The 23,970-nt window shown below is 39.8% G+C and overlaps 1 protein-coding gene across 1 annotated transcript in view; it reads right to left on the bottom strand.

The window, feature by feature from the left end:
* Positions 1-219: 219 nt before the first annotated feature.
* CEP135 (centrosomal protein 135) overlaps positions 220-23,970 on the bottom strand; it is an 84,136-nt gene continuing 60,385 nt past the window's right edge. The window contains exons 20-26 of the mRNA XM_074991819.1: positions 23,363-23,473; positions 16,749-16,934; positions 11,223-11,432; positions 8,450-8,652; positions 6,067-6,171; positions 3,734-3,877; positions 220-1,628 (exon numbers count right to left, since the gene is read on the bottom strand). Of these exons, the coding sequence (XP_074847920.1) occupies positions 1,607-1,628; positions 3,734-3,877; positions 6,067-6,171; positions 8,450-8,652; positions 11,223-11,432; positions 16,749-16,934; positions 23,363-23,473 (981 nt within the window). The 3' untranslated portion in view covers positions 220-1,606. The remainder of the gene's footprint in view (positions 1,629-3,733; positions 3,878-6,066; positions 6,172-8,449; positions 8,653-11,222; positions 11,433-16,748; positions 16,935-23,362; positions 23,474-23,970) is intronic.

Here is a 23,970-nt window from a genome sequence, read left to right as displayed (position 1 = left end):
TAGTATTTGTGCCTATAGTATCATTCCCTCCACCTTGTAACTTATAAAGCAACAACCCATTAAAAATGTATTGTAATTTTTGTATAAGCAATTCCTGTTCATGTTGCAGAAGCTTGAACTAACTTGTTACTTCATACAAGAATAAAGCTTATATAGGGTTGCAACAACATTTAAGTTAATTACAATATTTCTATTGACACCAGAGGTCCAGTTAAAAAAGACACATTTTTATTAAATCACAATCTTTACAATCTTATTGCAAAATACTGTAGATGGGAGACCAAGTGTAGACAAGTTCAACGTTTAATTCTTCCATGTCATTTTTTTATATGTTCTTTACTCCTTACTGGTATCCATAATGAAATCTGGGAAGTACAGGATTTTCTTCAAAGTTACATGAATGTAATGCTGTAAATCAGTTAGCAGGGATGCATTACAACAGCAGAAGTTTCCCCTTCTAATTATATACATAACACCAATAAATATTTTACATTATCTTTTGAATTAACACCTATGAAGCACTATTAAAGTTCAATATTTTGCTGAAGGACAATTAATTCAAATACACGGTTATGACACACACCAGCTTGAAAAAATTATTTAAAAAAATATACTACATTACAAAATCTACTTTGACCTAAACTTTTAATAATGGTCTGTCACATTTATCAGTTTTCTTAAAGAGATTAATCCTGACTGCACTTACCTAGCAGCTCTGTATCGTAATACGACCCTGTGTCACCTCTTTAATAAAAGCTTGAGCTCATCTGCATGAAGGATTCCCGATTTTGCTCTGAGCTTTTGAAAAAAAATCTCCAGATTTAGTTCGGAAATATTCACAAAGAAAAATAGAACTACTGTGTAATATTTGATATAGTGCATTATCTATTTAAAATCTCGTGTTTATATTACTTTATTAACCTTGGCAATGGCAAAATGTAACTTTTAAAAATATAAACGGCACTACAGAAGACTTTTCTTTTTATTGAAGACTATTTATAAAGTAGTTATTGAGTGGACACTCTTTCATTAAGAAAAATCCTTGCAAGGGTGATAATGCATTTGGAAAATGACCTCACATTCTGCAAGACATAGGGTATATAAAAGCAATGGCATGTAAACAAAAAACACTTGGGAAAAAACCAAAACACACAAAAATCCACTAAAATCATAACAAATCTTTTAAAAAGTCCAAACCTGGTTTTGTTTGTGCTGTAGTATGTACACATTTCTGATTTAAACAAGCAGAGAAATCAGAAGTTGTCACATCAATTATTCTGATCCACCTTCCGTTTGTACCATAAATGTATATAGATATTATGTTACGTTTGCAAAATTGTCACACAACTTTATTATAATGGTGAATTTTTTGCATAGACTGGTAATGTAAAACACCCATGCAAAAAACTTGTCAATGCCAGATAAATGGGAAAATAGAATTCTGCAACACTGATTGTATAACATAAGCACACAAATTCACAAGTTATCACTGATTTGAAGTAAAATCAGAGGTAGAATTCATGTCAACCTTCATATTTTTCATAAGTCCTTGAACCAAATTAATCCTTCAATTACTGGTTTAGCTGTAAGACTAGCCCAAGTATGGTTATTCCTTGAAGCTCACGTTTCTGGATGGAAAGGAGGAAGAAGTGATTTTAAAATATAAAAATTTGTTTACAGTACTTTTATCAATTCAATGAAAAGTAAAATATATAATATTATCCTATTCATAATTTATTCCTAAATAACTTGAATTCACTCATATCGTCCACAGAATTTACTTTATATGAAATAAAATTCTTGACACATCACACAAGCACTGGACAGAAGTACAAGGTAAGTCAAAGACCAGAAGAAAGTTATTAGGTCAGACTAAGTGAATTGTGTAAGGGGGAAAAAAATCTCAGTACATAGTATAAAACAGCACAATTGACAGAGCACATTTCCATGTATGTGGTTACTACACAGTTGTTGCAAATAAACAGAGCTCATTTTACTGTTGTTTGATTTTGACTTTTCACTCAGACTAATAGCATAGGGAGATGGGAGACCTGCATCAAACAAACCTGTAATCAGATTTGTAACATTGACTGGCCACATCTAAAATAATAATGCTTTGTAAAAATGTAGATGTATGTGAGTGTCTTGCAAATCTCCTGACCAGTAAAAGATTACAGGCTGTCTACAGATTCTGACCTACCTCTGATAGATGGTGCCTTATCATGGCTTTGAATATTCGGACCCTGGCAATCAGAGATGAAAGAGCCCCCAAGATGCATCTTGGGAAGCTGGAAGTTTGTATTAGAACCTTTCAAAAATCTGAAGTTTTTGCTGGTTGGTAGCTGGGGCATAGCATCGTGATGTCTCTACTAACACAGACGCCCAACACCTTCCTACTATATCCTTCAAACTAACCTAGAAATGAAGAACATTTTGGTGTGTGCCTTACCTCTTTTGTGGTAATAGAGGGCTGGATGATGAATCCCAGGAAATAGAATGTAACCATACTCTCCTTTTCCTTCATGAGACTGTGCTCTGCACAAGTCCCCATTTAGTAAATGTTCATTCTCCTAAAATGCCTACAGAAAGCCCATAGCAGTGCATGTGTTGAATGTATGGAGCTGTACCTATCTCATATAGCTGGAAGGCACCTTTGGAGGTCATCAAGTCCAGTCCTCTGCACTTGTAACAGGCCCTATCACCATCCCTGACTTTTTTTTTTAAATCTATTTGCCCCAGATCTGTAAATGGTCCCCTCAAGCATTGAAATCATAACCCTAGGTTTAGCAGGCCAATACTCAAACCACTGAGCTACCCCTCCTCCCCAGGTAGCTCTGAGTATCTATTTGGCAGTGTGTGCTTGCATTTTCCCACTTTGCTTCTGGCTAGGGTGGTATATGTGAAGACTGGATGGATAGATATTGATTTTCCATATGAGTTGGATGATCCTAGCATCTCTCCCTACAAAAATGCAGACGCCTGGCTACTCTGAACACATAAGGAGAGGAAGAATTGAAGGTTGTATCCCTGGATGTCGTGACATAAAGGCTACGTCTACACGTGAACGCTACATCGAAATAGGCTATTTCGATGAATAACGTCTACACGTCCTCCAGGGCTGGCAACGTCGACATCGCGCAGCACCACATCGAAATAGGCGCTGCGAGGGAACGTCTACATGCCACAGTAGCACACATCGAAATAAGGGTGCCAGGCACAGCTGCAGACAGGGTCACAGGGCGGACTCAACAGCAAGCCGCTCCCTTAACGGGCCCCTCCCAGACACAGTTGCACTAAACAACACAAGATCCACAGAGCTGACAACTGGTTGCAGACCCTGTGCATGCAGCATGGATCCCCAGCTGCAGCAGCAGCAGCCAGAAGCCCTGGGCTAAGGGCTGCTGCACATGGTGACCATAGAGCCCTGCAGGGGCTGGAGAGAGAGCGTCTCTCAACCCCTCAGCTGATGGCCGCCATGGAGGACCCTGCAATTTCGATGTTGCGGGACGCACAACTACTACACGGTCCCTACTTCGACGTTGAACATCGAAGTAGGGCGCTATTCCTATCCCCTCATGGGGTTAGCGGCTTCGACGTCTCGCCGCTTAATGCCGATGTTAACATCAAAATAGCGCCCAACACGTGTAGCCGTGATGGGCGCTACTTCGAAGTTAGTGCCGCTACTTCGAAGTAGCGTGCACGTGTAGACACGGCTAAATTGTTCCTTACTTACTTTTCTGCTGCTGCTCTATCAGTTCTTATAACTGCACGCTCTGGAGAATGGGAGGGAGACCTCATTGTTGAGCTAAGTGGAGATGAGGTAAGGACAGAGGATGTGGACAGACCATGTCGACGCATCTCCTGAATTGCACGCTCTCTACAATGTAGACAGAATTTTTGTTAAACACTAATTTAAACACACTTTTATCTTTATTACAACTATTAGAATTTATATTCTGCCACATCATACTATTTCTCTGTAGAAATTATTAGTGGATACAAGAAAACGAAAGAATTTCGGAAGATATATTACACTCATTTCAAATAGCATCCCTCTTATACTTAAGGAACAAAGAGGCTCTCTTTAGCTGAGTGTTCATCATTTTCACTGGGAAGCTGAAAGTGGCCATTTCTGTGGACATTCAGGTAAATAAAGAGTCTGGCAGCCCACCGTGGCAAACTGCATCCAGCCCATAGACCACTTATTGCCCTCCCCTTACTTAGGAATATGATAAAAGACTAGAAATAAATTCTCTACTTTTTCCATTTGTTTACTTTGTGAATTTGAAAACACATTGTGTAGTCAGTGTTGTTCTTTTGTGAACTCACTTGCTTTTTATATGGGTCTACCTCAAGAAGCAAGAAAAAACAAAAAAGTCATTCTAAAATGCAATGGTAAATCCACTGGATCTACCAGGAGTGTCAGAACCAGCTTTAGTATCTGAAACTACTTATAACATTTCAAAAGATCCCAAAACACTCCACCCTGTCCAATTTTGAAGTTGAGAATGTTCTTTTCTCTTTCCTCTAAACCTCAAACAGCACTGAAGAGGATAGAAAACAACACCATTTGCACTGAAATTAAACTGCAACCATAGTGTAGGAATACAGGCCTACATTGGAGCTGGGTATATTATGATTTTAAATTGAGTTTTGATGTTAGAACAAGTGAGGCCCAAAGCACGCAATAAAAAAATAAGATCATGAAGAGGAGATTGTGTTAAACTTGTAGTGGCTATTAAAATATTAGTAGGATTTTAGTTAAAATTTGGATTGTAATAACAGAAATGAAGAAAAGATAGCAATTCAGAAGTTTTCTGGCTTGGGGCATGGAATGTATACTGGGGTGCATGAGAAGCTTTAGGAGGAAAGAAAAAAAACAAAAACAAACACACTGCATGCATTTTATCCACAGCAATGAATAATTAACAAAGCTAATTCCTCCACACATACCAGATCTCAAGATGCTGTGCCTTTTGATGGATTACACTTGCATAGCATTACACAAAATCACTGCCATCTATACACTAATCTATTTATCATGGCACTGTGTGCACAATTAATCGTAAGCATTTACCACAATAGCAGTTTTGCTTTTTTTCTTTTTTACAATGGATTGTTGTTCTGTTCGATTCAAAACCTTTGTTTTTAATATTTAGTGACAGTTGCATGCTGATTTTTTTAAATAGGGGTATGAACAGTGTGGTGGTTCTGGGGTGCATGTAAACTACTACAGATAAAGACAAGAATTAGAGCCAGCCCTGCACATATACAAAAATGGTATCGGCATCCTCACCTGCAAAACTGAGTTGCAGATATATAAGATATTTGCAAATTGTCAGGGTTCTAGATACAAAATTTGTATCTGCATCTTCAGAAATGAGCCATGGATATGTGCATCCACATTCATGGATGCAGGGACCCCTGGATATAAAACAGATATCTGTAGATTTCATGGCCCCAATGAGAACCACTGAGCTAACTGCATACCAGATGTGGTAAATAGTTAATTTGTTTACTTAAGTTGAAAGGAAAAAATATGCCAAAATGAGGTAAGAAACCCTTAGGAGGGAGAGGGGAAAAGAGCTCCAGCCATTACTCTTGTCTTGACAGGGGCAGATAACAAGGTTCAGCATTAAACTGTTTTATTTGGCCATAGCGAAGGTCTCATACCAAGCAGTAACATCATTGTTTGTAACAGTGTTCACAAGGTAAGGTGGGTTTTTTTGGAGTTCTTTGTCAGAGTTTTCACAGGAGTCAAACACGATGGAAAAGTTTCTCCTGGGCTGGATCCTGTGGTAAAATTTGGTCAATGCTTACAACTACAGTGTTGGTAGGATATAAAATATGAGGGTGCATAGACTTGTACTGATGTAGTGGCTGAAATCAACACCATGTCATCTTTGGATTAATAAAGGAATGCTTGTGTAGAAACTGAATTTTAGTAAGCCTTAACAAAATTATTAGGAAAATTATATTCAAAACACATGGGATTGCATTAGCAGCTACCATTAAGATGAGAATGGAGGATCACCCCACAGCAACAAAAATAATATAGGTGCTTACCGTTCAAATCGTTCCGTTGTCAGTTGCCTTTTTAAAACATCATAGTCTGTTTGCAGCTGTGCAACTTTACTTCGAAGAATGGAAACCTCTCTATTATGAGAGATTCTAAAAATATAATGAAAAGTAAAAGAATTTTCTTAAACTGTAGCACACTTTCAGCTGTTATCCTAGAGGAATTAGGAAAAACAGCTATGAACAAGGCAAACAAATAAGTAAGATGAGCTGTAACTTCAAACAGCTCAAAATAAGACTGACAATCAAAAGTGATGGGAAGAATTAAATTAGAATGACAAATTACTGGACATAGTTAACCTGGGAAAACAGAAGAGTAAATGTGGAATTCCTTCAATAAACTCATACAACAGTGCATCTGAATTATAAACATCAGAAAATTACCATGCATGTGCAACTCTGAAGAAAATATGTTTGCTCTTTCAAAAGTTGACAACTGAAAATTGAGTTAATACAGCTTGGAAACTTTACTATGCAGAAGACCAATGCTTCTTTCCTTTATTTTTATTAGTTTACATTTAACACATGTACTTGCTGAGCTGTACTTGCTCCTTTTCTTTGGCCTTGGCTGCTTCGGGCTGTATATTTTTAATTCTGAACATGGTGCGTGATTGACTGGTCAGTTCATAACTCTGGTGTTCATAACTCTGAAGTTCTATAGTATACTACTATGTTTAGCTGATATCAGATGAGTTAAATCTACCTTCATATAAATCAAGCACATTGCACACAGTTAAAAAAGGAAAGAATACAAAAGCCATCACATGGATGGCACAAAAAGTAGTTGCACTATTGCAGCCAGAAGCATATCAGCCATCTCTGGTCAAATTGTCAGCAACAAACGACAACCAGAGCCATAGCAAACCAAAGGGGATGAATGTGTCCTTCATTTAAGGTAGAGATAAGAGACAGTTAAAGCGCTCCACCAACAACAAGGCATAATGGAGGCTATCCAGAAACTAAAACCATGTGTCCAGAATTCAAATGTGAGGAAGAGTGGGCGGGGAGGTGCACAAGACAGTGACAGAAACTGAAGTAAGACATACTGAGGGAGAGAGAGCTTGGAAAAAGCACAATGAATGACCCTAGAACCATGGTATCCAACCAGGTCTGAAGCTCTGCTATAATAATGTGGCTAGTTTGCTATAGCACCTACTGCTAGTGGCTATAGCAAACCAGCCATATTATTCTGAAAATATATTTGTTGTTCAACCCAACTAGCCACAGTCAACAAGCCAAATAGCCACGTGTCTAGTGGCTATCATGTTGCACACCATGGCCCTAGAACAAGCTAGAAAGGGGGTTTTCTGCAAGGGAGCATGATCTAGCGATTACAGACCCATCTTCCTGTCACACCACAGCCTGCCCCAACTACTATCATGTCACCTGTCACACAAAAACATGCTCTCTTACTAGACCTGGGATATAACCTCTTCTGTAGAATTCCCCCATACTTTGATTCCTCTTCTCCACCCATCACCCTTCTCTTCATGTTCTTTCTTTCTTTTTCTTTCTTTCTGTTATGTCCTCATGCCCTCTCTGCACTACAGCCATAGTTTTCAAACTAGAACTCTCATCAAGGGATACACAGGCAAAAATACTGTAGTGACAGACAACCCATTCACAAGTTAGGGACTTTCTGCACCTGGCACAACTAAGATCCCAGGCAGAGAGAAGGATGAATTGCAGGGAGAGTCCTGTTCCCTCTTAGTGTGGAGCATTGTCCCTGTGATTGGCACAGAGCTCTGTGGTGACGGAATTTTTTTTTTTTTTACTTGCTCTAGACTGGTGTTTGGAGAATTTTGTTGCCAGCCTCTAATAAATCTCTACTGTGCATGTACAAATGGCGATTTTCAGATGTTTATAATTCAGTCAAATTTGGATGAAATGTTACAAGAGTAAAAAGGAAAAATCCCATTCCAGGGTAACATTCCTTTGCAAATTCAAGTCTACACTCCAAAACAGCGAGAGATTAGAGTTCCTTAAAGAAATCATTGTGTTTAATATGAACAAAACAGTATATTTTTCCTTAAGTTCTTTTTCTGACATGGATAAACTTGACTTGAGACAGTTTCTTTCCTGTAGCAGAAACGTGATTCATAATAGTAACTGGGAGATGGAAGCTCAAGTCAAGAGTCATTGAGAATTTTGGGCTCTTATGGAAAGTTTGAATAACCATATACTACTGTCAGATGCATGTACAGCAATGTTGCCTTGGAAAATCATTTGAGTGATTGTGGAGGGTTTGATTATGGGAGTAAGTGTTTTATACAGTTCCAAGATTTTTTTTTCAAATCAAAATACTACTAATATAAAAACATTATAACTCAAAATATAGGAAGAAATATAGGTTTTCTGTTTTAGAACTTACAGTTTGCTCTCTGCAAGTGTTAGCTTGTCTTTAAGTAACTGAACTTCTGACTCTTTCTCCTGGAATGTTAAATGATTCTGAAACTCTTTGTCTCTGCTGGTAGCCAACAGTGTTTCAAGATTCTGAATAGTAAGTCGTTCACTGGACAATTGCTTTTTCAACAGCTCTGCTTCTGATTTTACATCATCCAATTCAGCCAGAACCTAGGGTGTAAAACAATTACTGTAACAGAATCATAGAACACTAGAACTAGAAGGGACCTCGAGAGTTCATAGAATCCAGTCCCCTGCCCTCACGGCAGAACCAAGCACCGTTTGGACCATCCTCAATAGATGTCTATCTAACCTGCTCGTAAATATATCCAGTGATGGAGATTCCACATCCTCCCTATGCAGTTAATTCCAGTGTTTAACCACGCTGACAATTAGGAAGTTTTTCCTAATGTCCAACCTAAATCTCCCTTGCTGCAGTTTAAGCCCATTGCTCCTTGTCCTATCCTCAGAGGCCAAGGAGAATAATTTTTCTCCCTCCTTTGTGTAACCCTCTTTTAGGTACTTGAAAACCACTATCATGTCCCTTCTAAATCTTCCCTTTTCTAAACTAAACAAGCTCAGTACTTTCAGTCTTCCCTAATAGCTCATGTTTCCTAGACCTTTAATCATTCTTGTTGTTCTTCTTTGGACCTTTTCCAATTTCTCCACATCTTTCTTGAAATGTGATGCCTAGAACTGGACACAATACTCCAACTGAGGCCTAATGAGCGCTGAGTAGAGGGGAAGAATGACTTCTCATGTCTTGCTCTCAACACTCCTGTTAATGCATCTCAAAATCATGTTTGCTTTTTTTGCAAAAGCATCACACTGTTGACTCATATTTAGTTTGTGGTACACTGTGACCCCTAAATCCCTTTCCACAATACTCCTCCCTAGACAGTTGCCTCCCATTCTGTATGTATGAAGCTCATTGTTCCTTCCTAAGTGGAGTACTTTGCATTTGTCCTTATTAAACTTCATCCTGTTTGCCTCAGACCATTTCTCCAGTTTGGCCAGATCATTTTGAATTCTGACCCTATCTTCCAAAGCAGTTGCAACTCCTCCCAGCTTGGTGGTATCTGCAAACTTAATAAGCATACTCTCTACATCAATATCGAAAGCACTGATGAAGATACTGAATGCAACCAGTCCTAAAACAGAACCCTGCAGTAGCCCACTTGTTATGCCCTCCCAGCATGACTGTAGACCATTAATAACTACTCTCTGAGAGCAGTTATCAAGCCAGTTATGCACCCACCTTACAGTAGCTCCATCTAAGTTGTATTGCCTAGTTTATTGATAAGATGATGATGTGAGACCCTATCAAATGCCTTACTGAAGTCTAACACATCCACTGCTTCTCCCTTATCCACACGACTTGTTACCCTGTAAAAGAAAACTATCAGATTGGTCTGGCATGATTTGTTCTTCACAAATCCATGCTGGCTGTTACCTATCACCTTATTTTCTTCTAGATGTATTCCTTCATTACTTGCTCCATTATCTTTCCCAGCACAGAAGTTAAACTGACTGGTCTGTAGTTTCCTTGGTTGTTCTTTTTTCCCTTTTTTTTTTTTCCATAGGTGGGCACTATATTTGCCCTTTTCCAGTCTTCTGGAATCTCTCCTGACTTCTGGACTTTTCAAAGATGATAGCTAAAGGTTCTGATACCACCCCTATCAGCTCCCTGAGTATTCTGGGATGCATTTTATCAGGCCCTGGTGATGTGAAGACACCTAATTTTTAATCTTTTTTAATTAAATTTCATCCTCTAAACATACCCCCTTTCCCACCAGCATTCACCATATTAGGCATTTCTACATCAGACTTCTTGGTCAAGACCAAAATAAAGAAGTCATGAAGCAGATTTGTTACTGGCCTGACACTGGATGTTCACTACTTATGCAGTGTTTTACAAACAGATGTGTACAGTTCTTATACTCTCTCTGAAAAACACCGATTTATAGCTTATAAAAGGTTTTCTGAAACAGCCTATAAATTATATTAAGTTAGACTTACAGTTAAAGTACATATCACTTTTAATTAAGGGTTTAGAAAAAACACATTCCAGGGATGTTTTAATAAACCCCAAAGTAAGCTTTACAAACCCAGGAAATTGAGCATTAAGGTTAAATTTATAAGGCAACTAAATTATTATGATATGAAGACACATTGGTAAGGCACCCAAACTTGTGTCTTACACTGACACCATACAGGGGAAAAAAGGAGAAAATACTTGAAGAAGATCAGTTTAATCTGAACCCATAAACATTAAAATGTCTTAACCATAAATATATGTTCAACACAGGATTATTTTCAACTCAATCTTAATGCTTAAATTTAACTTAACTAATGTGATCATTTTAACCTGAGGGTTTTTTTGTCATTACTTCAGAATGGGACACAATGTAGTAATTAATAAAATTAGTTACTTGAAATCAAAATCAAAATAAATAATCATGATCTAAATAAAATAGTCCTATATTTACTGTAGGCTAATTATCATAAAATTTAAAAATTGTACAGTACATCAAGAATTAGCAATTAAGCACGTGTTCGTTTCTCACACACATGCATATACATTTATTTCCTGTCTTAAAGGAATAGCCATGAAGTGTACATGCAAGTCAGAAATGATTACTGGTTAGGGGAAGAAAATTTTTTTCAGTGCTCCCTCAAGTAAGGGAATCAAACTGTGTATCTGTGCTATAACAATAACTAAATTAGTTTTTGCTCCTTACCCTTTCATAATCCATGTTTTTGGACATTAACTGTCGTGAAAAAAGTTCTTTGCTAGACTCAAGTTTCATGCATAGTTCCCTCACAGAAGCCAGGTCTGCTAATACAGAAGACTTTTCCTCTTGAGTGCGTTTGAGATCCTCTTCCAATCTGGACATATTTTTTGTAATTGAAGAGAGCTGAGATTCGTATGCTTGGTGTGCACTGATATGCTAAATGAAAACAGACAAAAGCTAAGTGAACATGAATTTTCCCTCCTCAGTGTTAAAAGTTACATAACGACGTATCTCTTCCCTGAGCTCTAAACTGAATTTCAAGCTCTTATTTTCCTCTAACTCATAGTTTTTAAAAAAAGCATGTTCCCCTGAATCTGTTGCAGCCATTCGAAGGACTACATATATATTAAATATATATACAGAAGTAGACTATAATAATATTGTAGAAGACAATTTTTTTTAAAAAATTGAAGACTGAAATCTCTCTCTTACTCAGGTGCCAACTTTGAACTTAACACTTTTTCCCCAATGAATTAAAAATGTCAGACAGCAATGTGGCCTGTCTCTGCTTGTCTGTTATAATCTTGATATTCAGAAAGATTGTTTCTCCAACTATGAAATCATCATTTGACATAACTGTAAAAATCTAATATGCCGTTGTAAGAACCAAAAGTTTGAACTAATACTTAAACCTGAAAAATACCTCAAGAACATGTTTGTCCGACTTAACAAAATGCAATTACTGGTAGATATAGTGGCACTATTTATTTACATGTACTGAGATCATGAAATATCTAACGCCTCCATCCTAAAGTCTTCGTGTCAGCTCTACCAAACAACAGATCTTCTACAGTGAGCCAACTGTTTATTTTACAGCTATTGCTCCACAGGGCCAGATTTATCACTACCACTTACCCAGGGATCTCCGTAAATGCAATGGAGTTTCCTGGAAATGACTGAAGGTAGGAAACATTGCTAAGCACATGGAAAGGTTGGAGACATCTCTTAGGGAATGATCTATTAATGAAGATTCTCTTAGTGCTCGTAAGGAACAAAGAAGGTAAGATGATAAAATATGGCTAGCATCTGATCATTTTAATTGCTTGACAGCCCTATTAAAACAGAAATTAAATCCCTGCAAGCAGCAAGGAAACTTTTTAATGACACTATAATAGAGGGTCAACTTAAATATATACCCAAATTTAAAACACACACAGTAAGAGACTCAAAAGAGTGCCACTGTGGCTAAACAACAGAGTAAAAGAGGCAGACAAAAAAAAACATTCTGTAAGAAGTGGTAGTTAAATCTTAGTGAGGAAAATAGAAAGGAGCATAAATTCTGGTAAATTAAGTGTAAAAATATAATTAGGAAGGCCAAAAAAGAATCTGAAAAACAGCTAGCCAAAAACTAATAGCAAAAATGTTAAGTACCTCAGAAGCAGGAAGCCTGCTAAACAACCAGTGGGGCCCCTGGATGACTGAGATACTGAAGAACCCCTTTACAGATTATGAGGTCATTGCAGAGAAACTAAAAGAATTCTTTGCTTCTGTCTTCACAGCTCAGGATGTGAGGGAGATTCCCAAAAATGAGCCAATCCTTCTAGGTGACAAATCTGAGGAACTGTCCCAAATTAAGGTGTCATTAGAGGTGGTTTTGAAACAAATTGGTAAATTAAACAGTAGTAAGACATCAGGACCAGGATGGCATTCATCCAAGAGTTCTGAAAGAACTTAAATGTGAGACTACGGAACTATGTACAGTGATTTGCTATAACCTATCCTTTAAATCATCTTCTGTACCAAATGACTGCAGGATAGCCAGTGTGAAGTCAATTTTTAAAAAGGCCCCCAAATGTGATCCTGCCAATTACTGGCTGATAAGTCTAATTTCAATACTGGGCAAACTGGTTGAAATGGTAGTAAAGAACAGAACTGTTGGATGCATAGATGATCATAATTTGTTGGGGAAAAGTTAACATGCTTTTTGTAAAAGCAAATCATACCTCACCAATCTCTTAGAATGCTTTGAGGTCAGCATGTATGTGGATATAGTGTTTGTAGACTTCTGAAAGCCTCTGACTAGGTCCCTGACCAAAGGGTCCCATGTAAAGTAAGTTATCCTGGCATAAGAGGAAAACAACATGGATTGGTAAGTGGTTAAAAGATAGAAAAGTTAGGAATAACAGCTCATTTATCAGAATAAAGAGAGGTAACAGTGGCATCCCTCAGGGGGTCTATCCTGGAACCAGTCCTATTCAGCATATTCATAAGTGATCTGGAGAAAGGGGTAGTCAAGTATATTGGCAAAATTTGCAGATGATACAAAACTGCTCAAGATAGTAAAGTCCACAGCAGACTGAAAAGAGCTTCAAAGGATCTCACAAAACTGGGTAAATGGGCAACAAAATGGCAGATGAAATTCCATGTGTATACATGGAAAGTAGTGTCTATGGAAAACATTATCCCAACTATAAATAAAAAATGATGGATTCTAAATTAGCTGTTACCACCCAAGAGAGAAATCTTGGAGTGTTTCTGGATAGTTCTCTGAAAACATCCACTTAATGTGCAGCAGCGGTCAAAAAGTCAAATAAAATGTTGGGAATTATAAAGAAAGGGACGCATACTAAATACAGAAAATATCTTACTGATTCTTCAAAAACCGATCGTAAGCCCATATCTTGAATGTTGTATGCAGATGTAATCATCTCAAGAAAGATAGAGATATTGGAATTGAAAAAAGTTCAGAAAAGAGCAACAAAAATGATTAGTGGTATGGAAAGGCTCACATATGAAGAAAGCTTAAGACTGGGACTCTTCAGCTTGGAAAAGGGACATCTAACAGGGGGATATAAAACCATGACTGGTGTGGAGACAATAAATAAGGAGAAGTTGTTTACTCCTTCCTATTACTTAGGAACCAGGGATCACCAAATGAAATTAATATGCAGCAGTTTTAAAAACAAATATTTTTTCCCCACATACCCTGTGTAACTCCCTGTTACAAAATGCTGTGAAAGCTAAGACAAGGATTAAAAGAGAACTAGATAAATTCATGGAGGATAGGTCCATCCATGGCTCTGAACCAGGGTGGCCAGGGATGGTCTACTTAGCTTCCATATTGTCAGGGCTGGTATGTGCGACTGGGAATGGATCACTTGATAATTGTCTGTCCTGTTCATTCCCTCTAGGCACATGACATTAGCCATTGTCAGGAGACAGGCTACTGGGCTAGAAGGATCTTTGGTCTGCTCCAGTATGGCCATTCATATGTTATACGGTTCCTTTATTGTGCTCCCTTTGGATTATTTACAGGAAACAAGGCAGCAAAGGTAGAGGTCAAATATCTCTGGTCCAGTACGATTTTAGTTATCTGGATGTCCACTTATGGGCATGGCCAAATTTCCTGCGGTCCTATAAAGACTGTTTACAGCCACCAGTCCTGGCTCCAGGTGTTCTGTCCAGGGCTGCGTCTACACGTGCACGCTACTTCGAAGTAGCGGCACCAACTTCGAAATAGCGCCCGTCGCGTCTACACGTGTCGGGCGCTATTTCGAAGTTAACTTCGACGTTAGGCGGCGAGACGTCGAAGTCGCTAACCTCATGAGGAGATAGGAATAGCGCCCTACTTCGACATTCAACGTCGAAGTAGGGACCGTGTAGACGATCCGCGTCCCGCAACGTCGAAATTGCTGGGTCCTCCATGGTGGCCATCAGCTGGGGGGTTGAGAGATGCTCTCTCTCCAGCCCCTGCGGGGCTCTATGGTCACCGTGGGCAGCAGCCCTTAGCCCAGGGCTTCTGGCTGCTTCTGCGGCAGCTGGGGATCTATGCTACAGGCACAGGGTCTGCAACCAGTTGTCAGCTCTGTGGATCTTGTGTTGTTTAGTGCAACTGTGTCTGGGAGGGGCCCTTTAAGGGAGCGGCTTGCTGTTGAGTCCGCCCTGTGACCCTGTCTGCAGCTGTGCCTGGCATCCCTATTTCGATGTGTGCTACTTTGACGTGTAGACGTTCCCTCGCTGCGCCTATTTCGATGTTGGGCTGAGCAACGTCGAAGTTGAACATCGACGTTGCTGGCCCTGGAGGACGTGTAGACGTTATTCATCGAAATAGACTATTTCGATGTTGGCTGCACGTGTAGACGTAGCCCAGTTGTTTAGCTCTCCTTTACCCCTAAATGTCTTCTAAGAATGAAGTAAGCACTAGAAGTGTTGGCAGTGCTGCTAGACAATACTGACCTCCTAGGGTTCAGCAATTTTCTGATTTGACACTGATCAGATCCCCAGGGTGCCGAACTTGAGAGGTTCAATCTATACATGCAGTTTAGGGCTTAGCTGTGGTGGCCGTAGGCTCTGTGTAAAGTACAGCAAACTAGTGTTTTCCAAAGAGCAGACTGGTAAGTGGTGACTAAGGGCCACAATCTGCCTTTCCTATTCCAGAGGAGTACAGATGTATCCTGAACCTGAGCTATATCCATTGCAGCAATTGTTCTCCCAGAAGCACTGGCTGGTATGCTAGATGATTTGAGCCAAGGTTTCACCCATTCCCAAACTTTCCCATTCATGTATGCTGGGAAAGTGAGGGGAATGGTGTGAGTAGCCTCAGAAAAAGAAGAGGATACAAAATGACACAGGTATTTCACCATCAAGGAATCTTTCAAATACTTTTAAATATTTCTTTTCATAGTAGACTTACTAGAAGAATCCTGTACATTCATGTTTTCTGAAGAATTATGTTTTGTTTCCAAAAGTGCTATTTCCTATTCAGCCATATCCAGTTGCTCTTTACTTGTAAGAATACTTTAATGCTCTATTCCTCATGAAACAGAGGTTGTCCACACTGCCATACAATTGTTCAGCTACAAAACCAAAATCTGTTTCAGAGGACAAAGATATTGCCTCATTCAAAAATCTCAGTCTGTCCAGTAGATTCCACATCAACTCCCTAACCAACTTTTCTGATTTACGTCAGTGGTAATTTCAGCTGGGCTCAACCGAGCATGTTCAGAGATTTAATTGAGGAATAACAGCATAGCAATACAGAGTGCTAATACTGTGCAGTATTTCTGTGCAATACCATATATAAAGGAGTCCTTGATTCTTGACTTTTGCTACTACTAACACGCTACTGCCTCTATGATTACCATATGGTGCCTTTCAATTCAGGAACTCAATGGGCTTTAATCAAAAAATTAATCCTACCCTTAGGAAATACTATAAGCAAATACAATATGTATTTTATGGATAGATAAACTAAAAGACTATTACATGCTGGTAAACTATACTTTTTAATTGAAAAGCTATTGTGACATGAACAGTGAGTTATGCAGCATAGAAAAGATACTACTTTAGCCAGAACTGCACTTTCCATTTCAGATATTGTGCGTCTGCTTTCAAAGCATTCAAGAATACAAGCTCATTTCCATGTAAGCTTAGCAAATGTTCCCATCTTCTATTTAAAAACACAAAAAGCAATGAAGCGTAAACCACTTTCCTTGTTAGGATTCAATTTTATTGACTTGTATTGGGTATTACCTCTTGAATTTCTTTTTCTAAAAGTTCCACTCTCTCTCGAAGATGTCTTCTATCGGTATCAACAGAGAGGAGTTCAAGACGTATTGAGCTGCTTTCTCCCTCGGCTTGATGGGCCTTGACTTCCCAGTCCTCAGCTTGGCTATGGAGCATTCGGAACTTCTCTAACAAATCTTGATTTTCTTTCTCCTAATGGAAAAAAATTCACCACTCTATAATTAACAATGCATCACTGCAATAAATGCCTTATATCTTCAAGTCATTTGACCATCTGCGCTATACATCACTTTTGTTATACTTTTCCAAAAGAAAGGAATGGACTTGGTCATCTCTCTGACCCTTTATGAAGTACTTCATTTCTCTCCCCCCCTCCAGAGTACATAGCTTAATTCCTTTTGCAAGTAGCAAGTATATCCTAGATGAGGGTTCAGCAACCTGAGGCTCTTTAAGGAGCCACTTGTGGCTCCAGAGGCTGCCACTGCCTAAAATTAAATTTAGTCTTTTTCTTTAAGCAGTGGCAGCCTCCAGAGCCACTGAGCAGTCAGCCGCGTCAGGGAGCCCTGCAGAAATCAGTTGGCAGAGCAGGGAGCCCTGGAGGAGCAAGCTGGCAAAGCAGGGAGTCCCGGTGGAGAAAGCCAACAGAGCATGGAGCTGCCACCATGCACATGGGGACAGCCTGCAGAAAGTTGGGGGGAGGGGCAGTTGAGCCTGCCAGAGCTGTGCAGAGAAGGCAGTGGCAGGGCAGGCTGCGTGGGGGCGGGGCAGGCACAGCAGTGACCATGACGGAGCGCTATCCTCGTGCTCTGAGGCAGGTTAAATTTGCAGATGTGAGGTGGTGGTTTGGGGCTGGAGGGGTTAAATCTGGAGATGGGTTGCGGGGGGGCTGTTTGGTGCTGGAAGTGTTAAACCTGGAGTTTGCGTGCAGGTTTGTGGCATGCAGGGGTAAAGCTTGGGAATACAGGTAGCTTAACTTTCCAACTGGTACAAATCATTGTGTGCACTTTGCTTAAAATACAGGTTACAAAAATACAGTTTGTCATTATTTATTATTTTTTATATATTTATTTAGGATGGTCTCGTATTAACATGCACTGCAGCTCTTGAAGTGTTGATTTTGTAACTGAATTTGAAAAAAGATCTCTTCTTGATATTTCAGTCGCACACCCCTGCCCTAGATACAGTAGCCCAACTCAGTTTATCTTAGAAGTGATGTTTATTAAGCAACTAACAAAACAGACAGTTTTTCAATGAGGCATACATGTCAAGGATACCACGAAAAATACATTAACAGAATGTTTACATCATATTCTCCCTCTCTCTCTTCAGGTAGATGAGCTTTCATGGGACAGGCCCACTTCTTGCTACATGACTGCTCTTTTGTTTTGTTACAATACAGACTAATACAGCTATCTCTCTGTTACTTCTCTTCAGGTAGGAATTTCTTGATGCTCTCAAGGTATGTTATTATTTTTCCTACAAAAGCTGTAATATGTCTGGCAAAGATATCCCTAAAAAGATCATCAACCAATCCAATTACCCCATTTTATTAACTCATCTAGCACTGAAGTTTTCAGTCCTTCTTTCAAAACTATTCTTTTTTTCTGTGATCTAAGGATGCTATCGAAAAGTGCCAAGTTAGGTAGAAGAATTGTAGAATTAGCCCTAATTCCATGAAGGGGAGGAAGACATGACAACAGATAGGAGTTAGTTGAGATCCATTTGGAGTTCCTTTGAGAGGCTATAGCATGACCTCAGACTCTTTCTGCTATGGTAAGAAACACTGAGGCTGCACCGCCATGTGCTGCTTCTTCTGGAAGCAGCACACTAATGAGCTAACCGGAAGATGCTAATGAGGCACAGATGTGCAAGTTTTCCACTCCTCATTAGCATATTGGCACGTGGTTCGGAATTTTGGGGAAGAAGAGGCTTCTGGAAGGAGGGTCTGGAAGAGCTTCTTCCAGACTCCAAACCACATGCCAATATGCTAATGAGGCACAGGAAATTTGCATTTGTGCCTCATTAGCATCTTCCAGTTAGCTCATTAGTGTGCCGCTTCTGGTTTTCTGATTGGCTTTGTACTTTGCAGGTAAAAGGCTAAGACTTTGAAGGAATGACGTCTCCTCTCCTCTTTGGATGGTCTGGTACTGACAGAGCCCTGGATTGGTGGGCTTCCTTGTGACAATCCAGAGACTTCAGACATTCCAAATCCTTGTGGACTAAGCAGGAAGACTTACCTAACTTATGCCACCAATCCTATGCCACCAATGCTCCCAGCTATCTCCAAGATACCACTGACTTCCTGAGGAAATTACAAAACATTGGAAAGTTCCTGACAACATCATTGTAGCCGCCACGGATGTAGAGGCTCTGTACACTAACATTCCACACAATGATGGATTACAAGCGATCAGGAATACCATCCCTGATGTCACCACAGCCAATCCGGTGTGTGACCTCTGTAACTTTGTTCTCACCCACAATTATTTCCGATTTGAGACATTTTATACCTCCAGATTAGTGGAACTGCTATGGGCAACCGCATGGCCCCACAATATGTTGATATATTTATGGCTGACCTGGAACAACGATTCTTCAGTTCTCGCCCCCTATTACCCCTCCTCTACTTACGATACATTGATGACATCTTTATGGATTTGGACCCATGGTATATAGAGACTGTAGAAGAATTCCACAGAGACTAACAATCTGCACCCCACCATCAACTTATGCCTCAACTACTCCACGTGAGAGATGCATTTCCTGAACGCTACAGTACAAATCAAGGATGACCTGATCGGTACCACACTCCACCAGAAATCCACTGATCGCTATACTTACCGACACACTTCCAGCTTCCATCCTGCACACACACAACTAGATCCACTGTTTACAGTCAAGCCCTCAGGTACAAATTGCATTCTTTACCAAATATTCGTAAACCTGAATTACCCACCAGGAGAAACAAAAAAAACAAATCAACAGGGCCAGACAAATACCCAGAGACCAGCTACACCAAGATAGGCCCCAAAAAGCCAAGAACAGAACACCTCTGGTCATTACCTACAGCCCCCAACTCAAACCACTGCAACACATTATTAAAGACCTACAACCTATCCTTAATCAGGATGCCACATTCCAGAAGGCCCTAGGTGACAGGACAGTTCTCTCCTACAGACAACCTCCCAACCTTATGAGGATTCTTACCTACAACCACAGTCTATACCAGGCGTGTCCAACCTGCAGCCCACGGGCCGCATACGGCCCTGGACAGCTAGTAATGCAGCCCCACAAGATTGTAAACTTTTAACATTATTATGTGATTTATATACATTAACTATATTATATATTTTGTATGCGTCCCACGACTATCTTCACTCAATGCGGCCCAGGCAAGCCAAAAGGTTGGACACCCATGGTCTATACTGTAAGAACACCAGTCCTGGAACTTTTCCTTGCAACAAAGTCCATTGCCAACTTTGTCCATATATCTACTCTGGAGATACTATCACTGGACCTAACCAGGTTATTCACAGAATCACGGACACATTCTCATGTTCCTCAACTAACATCATATATGCCATCATGTGCCAACAATGCCCAGATGCTTTGTATATTGGACAGACTTCAAACTCTCTTAGACAAAGAATTAACGGGCACAAAACAGCCATAAAAACACTCCTGATCCACAAACCGGTCAGCCACCACTTTAATGGAGTGGGCTATTCTGTTAATGACCTGAAAGTTTGTGTCCTACTGAAGAGGAATTTTCACAACACTTTGGAAAGAGCGGCTGCTGAACTCTTTTTCATATTCAAATTAGACACATTAACACGTTGTTTGAACTGGGATGGGAATATTTTAGATCATTATAGGGGCTCTTTTGCATACTTGGCTTAATCTAATTCTTGACTCCCCTCCACCTTCTGCTCCTCTACTTTGTGATTTGCTCACCTTGATAACGTTTTTCTGATTTGTCCACCTTGATTACTATTTTTGGTTCTCTGTGCCTTAAATATTGAGTCTGTTCTGGTATGGCTATGGTCTGAAGAAGTGGGTCTGCCCCATGAAAGCTCACCACCTAATAAATTATTTTGTTAGTCTTTAAAGTGCTACTGGATTGCTTTTTTATTTTCATAGTATATAGACAAGCACGGCTTTCTCTCTGTTACTGTTCAACGTAGGGAGGACTGTATCTGATGTCTCTGAAGTGGGCTCAGAGAAGAACTTGCACTAGTATTTAAGAGAATGCTCCCTGTATTCCCATAAGACCACAACATATGATCTGTGGAAGTAGATACCCTCAATCAAAAATCAGGCTGATGCATCGGAGATGTGGACCCCCAGCTGGAGTCCATGTGGCCTCATGACTTTGTCCATAAGATGCATCTTGAGATGAAATTCCCACCCCTCAGAAGTACAGTTGGGGAAGAGAAGCAGATGTACTGGAAATGGAAAAGATTTGGAAAAGAGCAACAAAAAATGATTAGAGGGTATGGAATAGCTTCCATATTGGGCAAGATTAACAAGGTAGACTTTTCAGCTTGGAAAAGAGACAATTATTAATATGAGAATGTCTACAAAGTCATGAATGGTGTGGAGAAAGTAAATAAGGAAGTGTTTTTTATTTCTCTTTCATAATAGAGAAACCGAAGGTTGCTGAATGAATTCAATAGGCAGCAGGTTTAAAATAAACGAACAAAAAAAAAGTGTCTTCACACAATGTTCAGTCAACCTGTGCCAGAGGATATGAAGATCAAAACGATAATAGGCTTCAGAAACGAACTACAGATCGAACCTCTCTAATCCAGCACTCTCTCAGCTGGCAACATCTGTAGTCTGGCATGATTTTAGTTAGCCGCATATCCACTTACCATGGTGTGGCCAAGTTTCCTATGGTCCATAAAGTTTGTTTACAGCCACCAGTCCTGGCTCTCAGTGCTCTGTGCTATTATTTACCCCAAAGGTCTTCAAAAAGCCCAGTAACCAGTGGAAGTTGGTAATGATGCTAGACAATACGAACCTCCCAGGGTCTGCAAATTCTCTCATCCAGCACCAGTCAGGTCCTCAGAATGCCAGATGAGAGAGGTTCAACCTATAGATAAAGTCAAGGAGGACAGATCCATCAATGGCTATTACACTGGGTGGGTAAGGATGATGTTCCTCGCCTCTGTTTTCCAAAAGTTGGGAACGGGCAATAGCAGTTGGATCACTTGATGACTTCCTGCTCTGTTCATTGCCTGTAGGTCACCTGGCACTGGCCATTAGCAGAAGATGGGATACTGGGCTAGACAGACTGATGGTCAACCCCATAAGACTATTTTATGTAGATACGGCACCTTGCCATGAGGTGAACTTTCCTGAGCAGCACAGGCAATGTTGATCATTGTTGCTGACCAACAATGGGATGTGTTAACAAGCATGTTGTAAGCAAGACACGAAAAGTAATTCTTCTGCTCTACTCTGTGCTAATTAGACCTCAACTGGAGTACTCTGTCAAGTTCTGAGTACCACATTTCAGGAAAGATGTGAACAGATTGGGCATGATTCAGAGAAGAGCAACAAAATAATTCAAGGTCTAGAAAACATAACCTATAAGGGAAGACTGAAAAAACTGCGTGTGTTTATTCTGGAAAAGAGAAGACTGAAATGGACATAATGGCTTTCAAGTATTTAAAAGGCTGTTGCAAGGAGAAAGGAAAAAAGTTGTTCTTCATCTCTGAAGATAGGATTAGAAGCAATGGCCTTCAATTGGACAAAGGGAGGTTTAGGCTGCACATTAGGAAATACTTCTTAACTGTCAGGGTGCATAAACACCAGAATAAACTACCTAGGGAGGTTGTGGAAGATGCACCATTGGATATTTTTAAGAGCAGGTTAGACAAATACCTGTGAGTTGGTCTAGATGGTGCTTGGTCCTGCCATGAGGTCAGGTGACTGGATCTGATAAGCTCTTGAATTACTTCCAGCTCTAGTATTCTATGAAATATATCACTATCTGTATTGTAAAATATCCAGACAAACTTGACGATGCTTCTCCTCACCACTGCTGACAATTTATAAATGAATCAATGAAGTCTGACAGTGTCTTAAAAGCCTCTAAGCCAGGGGTTCTCAAACTTCATTAAAAAGTGTGACCCCCTTCTGATAACGAAAATTGCTACATGATACAAGGAGGAGAGCTGGAAGATTAAGCCTGCTCAAGTCTAAGTGTCTCCATTGGACATAGGGAGTGGGGCAAAGCCAAAGAGTTTCATCCCCAGGCAGGGGGCCTATAATGTGAGCCCTGTTGCCCAGGGCTGATGCCCATGTACTTTAGCTTTAGCCCCAGGCAGTAGGGCTCAGTCTTTGACTTCAGCTTTGGGCCTCAGCAAGTCTAAGTCAGCCATCCCAGTGACCTCATTAAAAAGGGGTTGTGACCCATGCTAGGATCCTGACCCAATTTGAGAACTGATGCTCTAGTCTGTTTTACACATCCACATTATGAGCTTTAAAATAAAGTGAAAAATTTATGACTAAAAATCCTAATTTTAAGTTAACTGTAGTTGAAATAAACTTATTGAAAACATTCATTAAAAGCACAACTAAAGCCAATTTACAGACTTTCCTCCCCTTCTCACCTTCGAAGACATTAAGCTTTCAAATCTGGAGACTTCAGTTATATAATTATGAACTCTAGTCTTCATTTCTTCTTTTTCATGGACTGCTCTTTCCAGTTCATTAGTGACCGCCTAAAGAGATTATATGAAAACTCAATATTTTATTAAAATAAAATACCCCAAAGTAACTATGCCTGTGAAGTGCCCTATATATTTTACTTTATTCTCCTCTGGGATATTTCATTAGGTGAATTTGATTATACGTACAGCACATTCTTAAATTCTACATTCATCAGGATATGGATGCGAATGAACAAGAGCAAATGGATTTTAATTGGCAGGTCACAAAATACCTGGGAAATGGTGTATGCCTCTCTATTCTTACACACCATGTATTTCACTGGAGTGAATCTGGAGGACTTTGAACAGTCAGGGCAGAGAAGATGAGACTCAACAAGTTAGTCCATTCTTACATCTCCAGCCAACTGAAAGAAAAGCTCCCCACCCCCCAATATCCCTTACAGTCCTTTCAAGATCCCTCTCCTGTTGACTACATGGAAGCTGTATTATCTCCACTTTTGCAGCTGTGTAATCTGAAGTGCAGAAGGAAAAGTGACCTAAGTCATAGA

Source organism: Carettochelys insculpta, chromosome 4 (genome assembly GCF_033958435.1).
Source record: "Carettochelys insculpta isolate YL-2023 chromosome 4, ASM3395843v1, whole genome shotgun sequence".
Lineage (NCBI taxonomy): Eukaryota > Metazoa > Chordata > Testudines > Carettochelyidae > Carettochelys > Carettochelys insculpta.
Note: the sequence above shows the minus strand (reverse complement) of the source record. Positions and strands in the feature narration are given on the sequence as shown.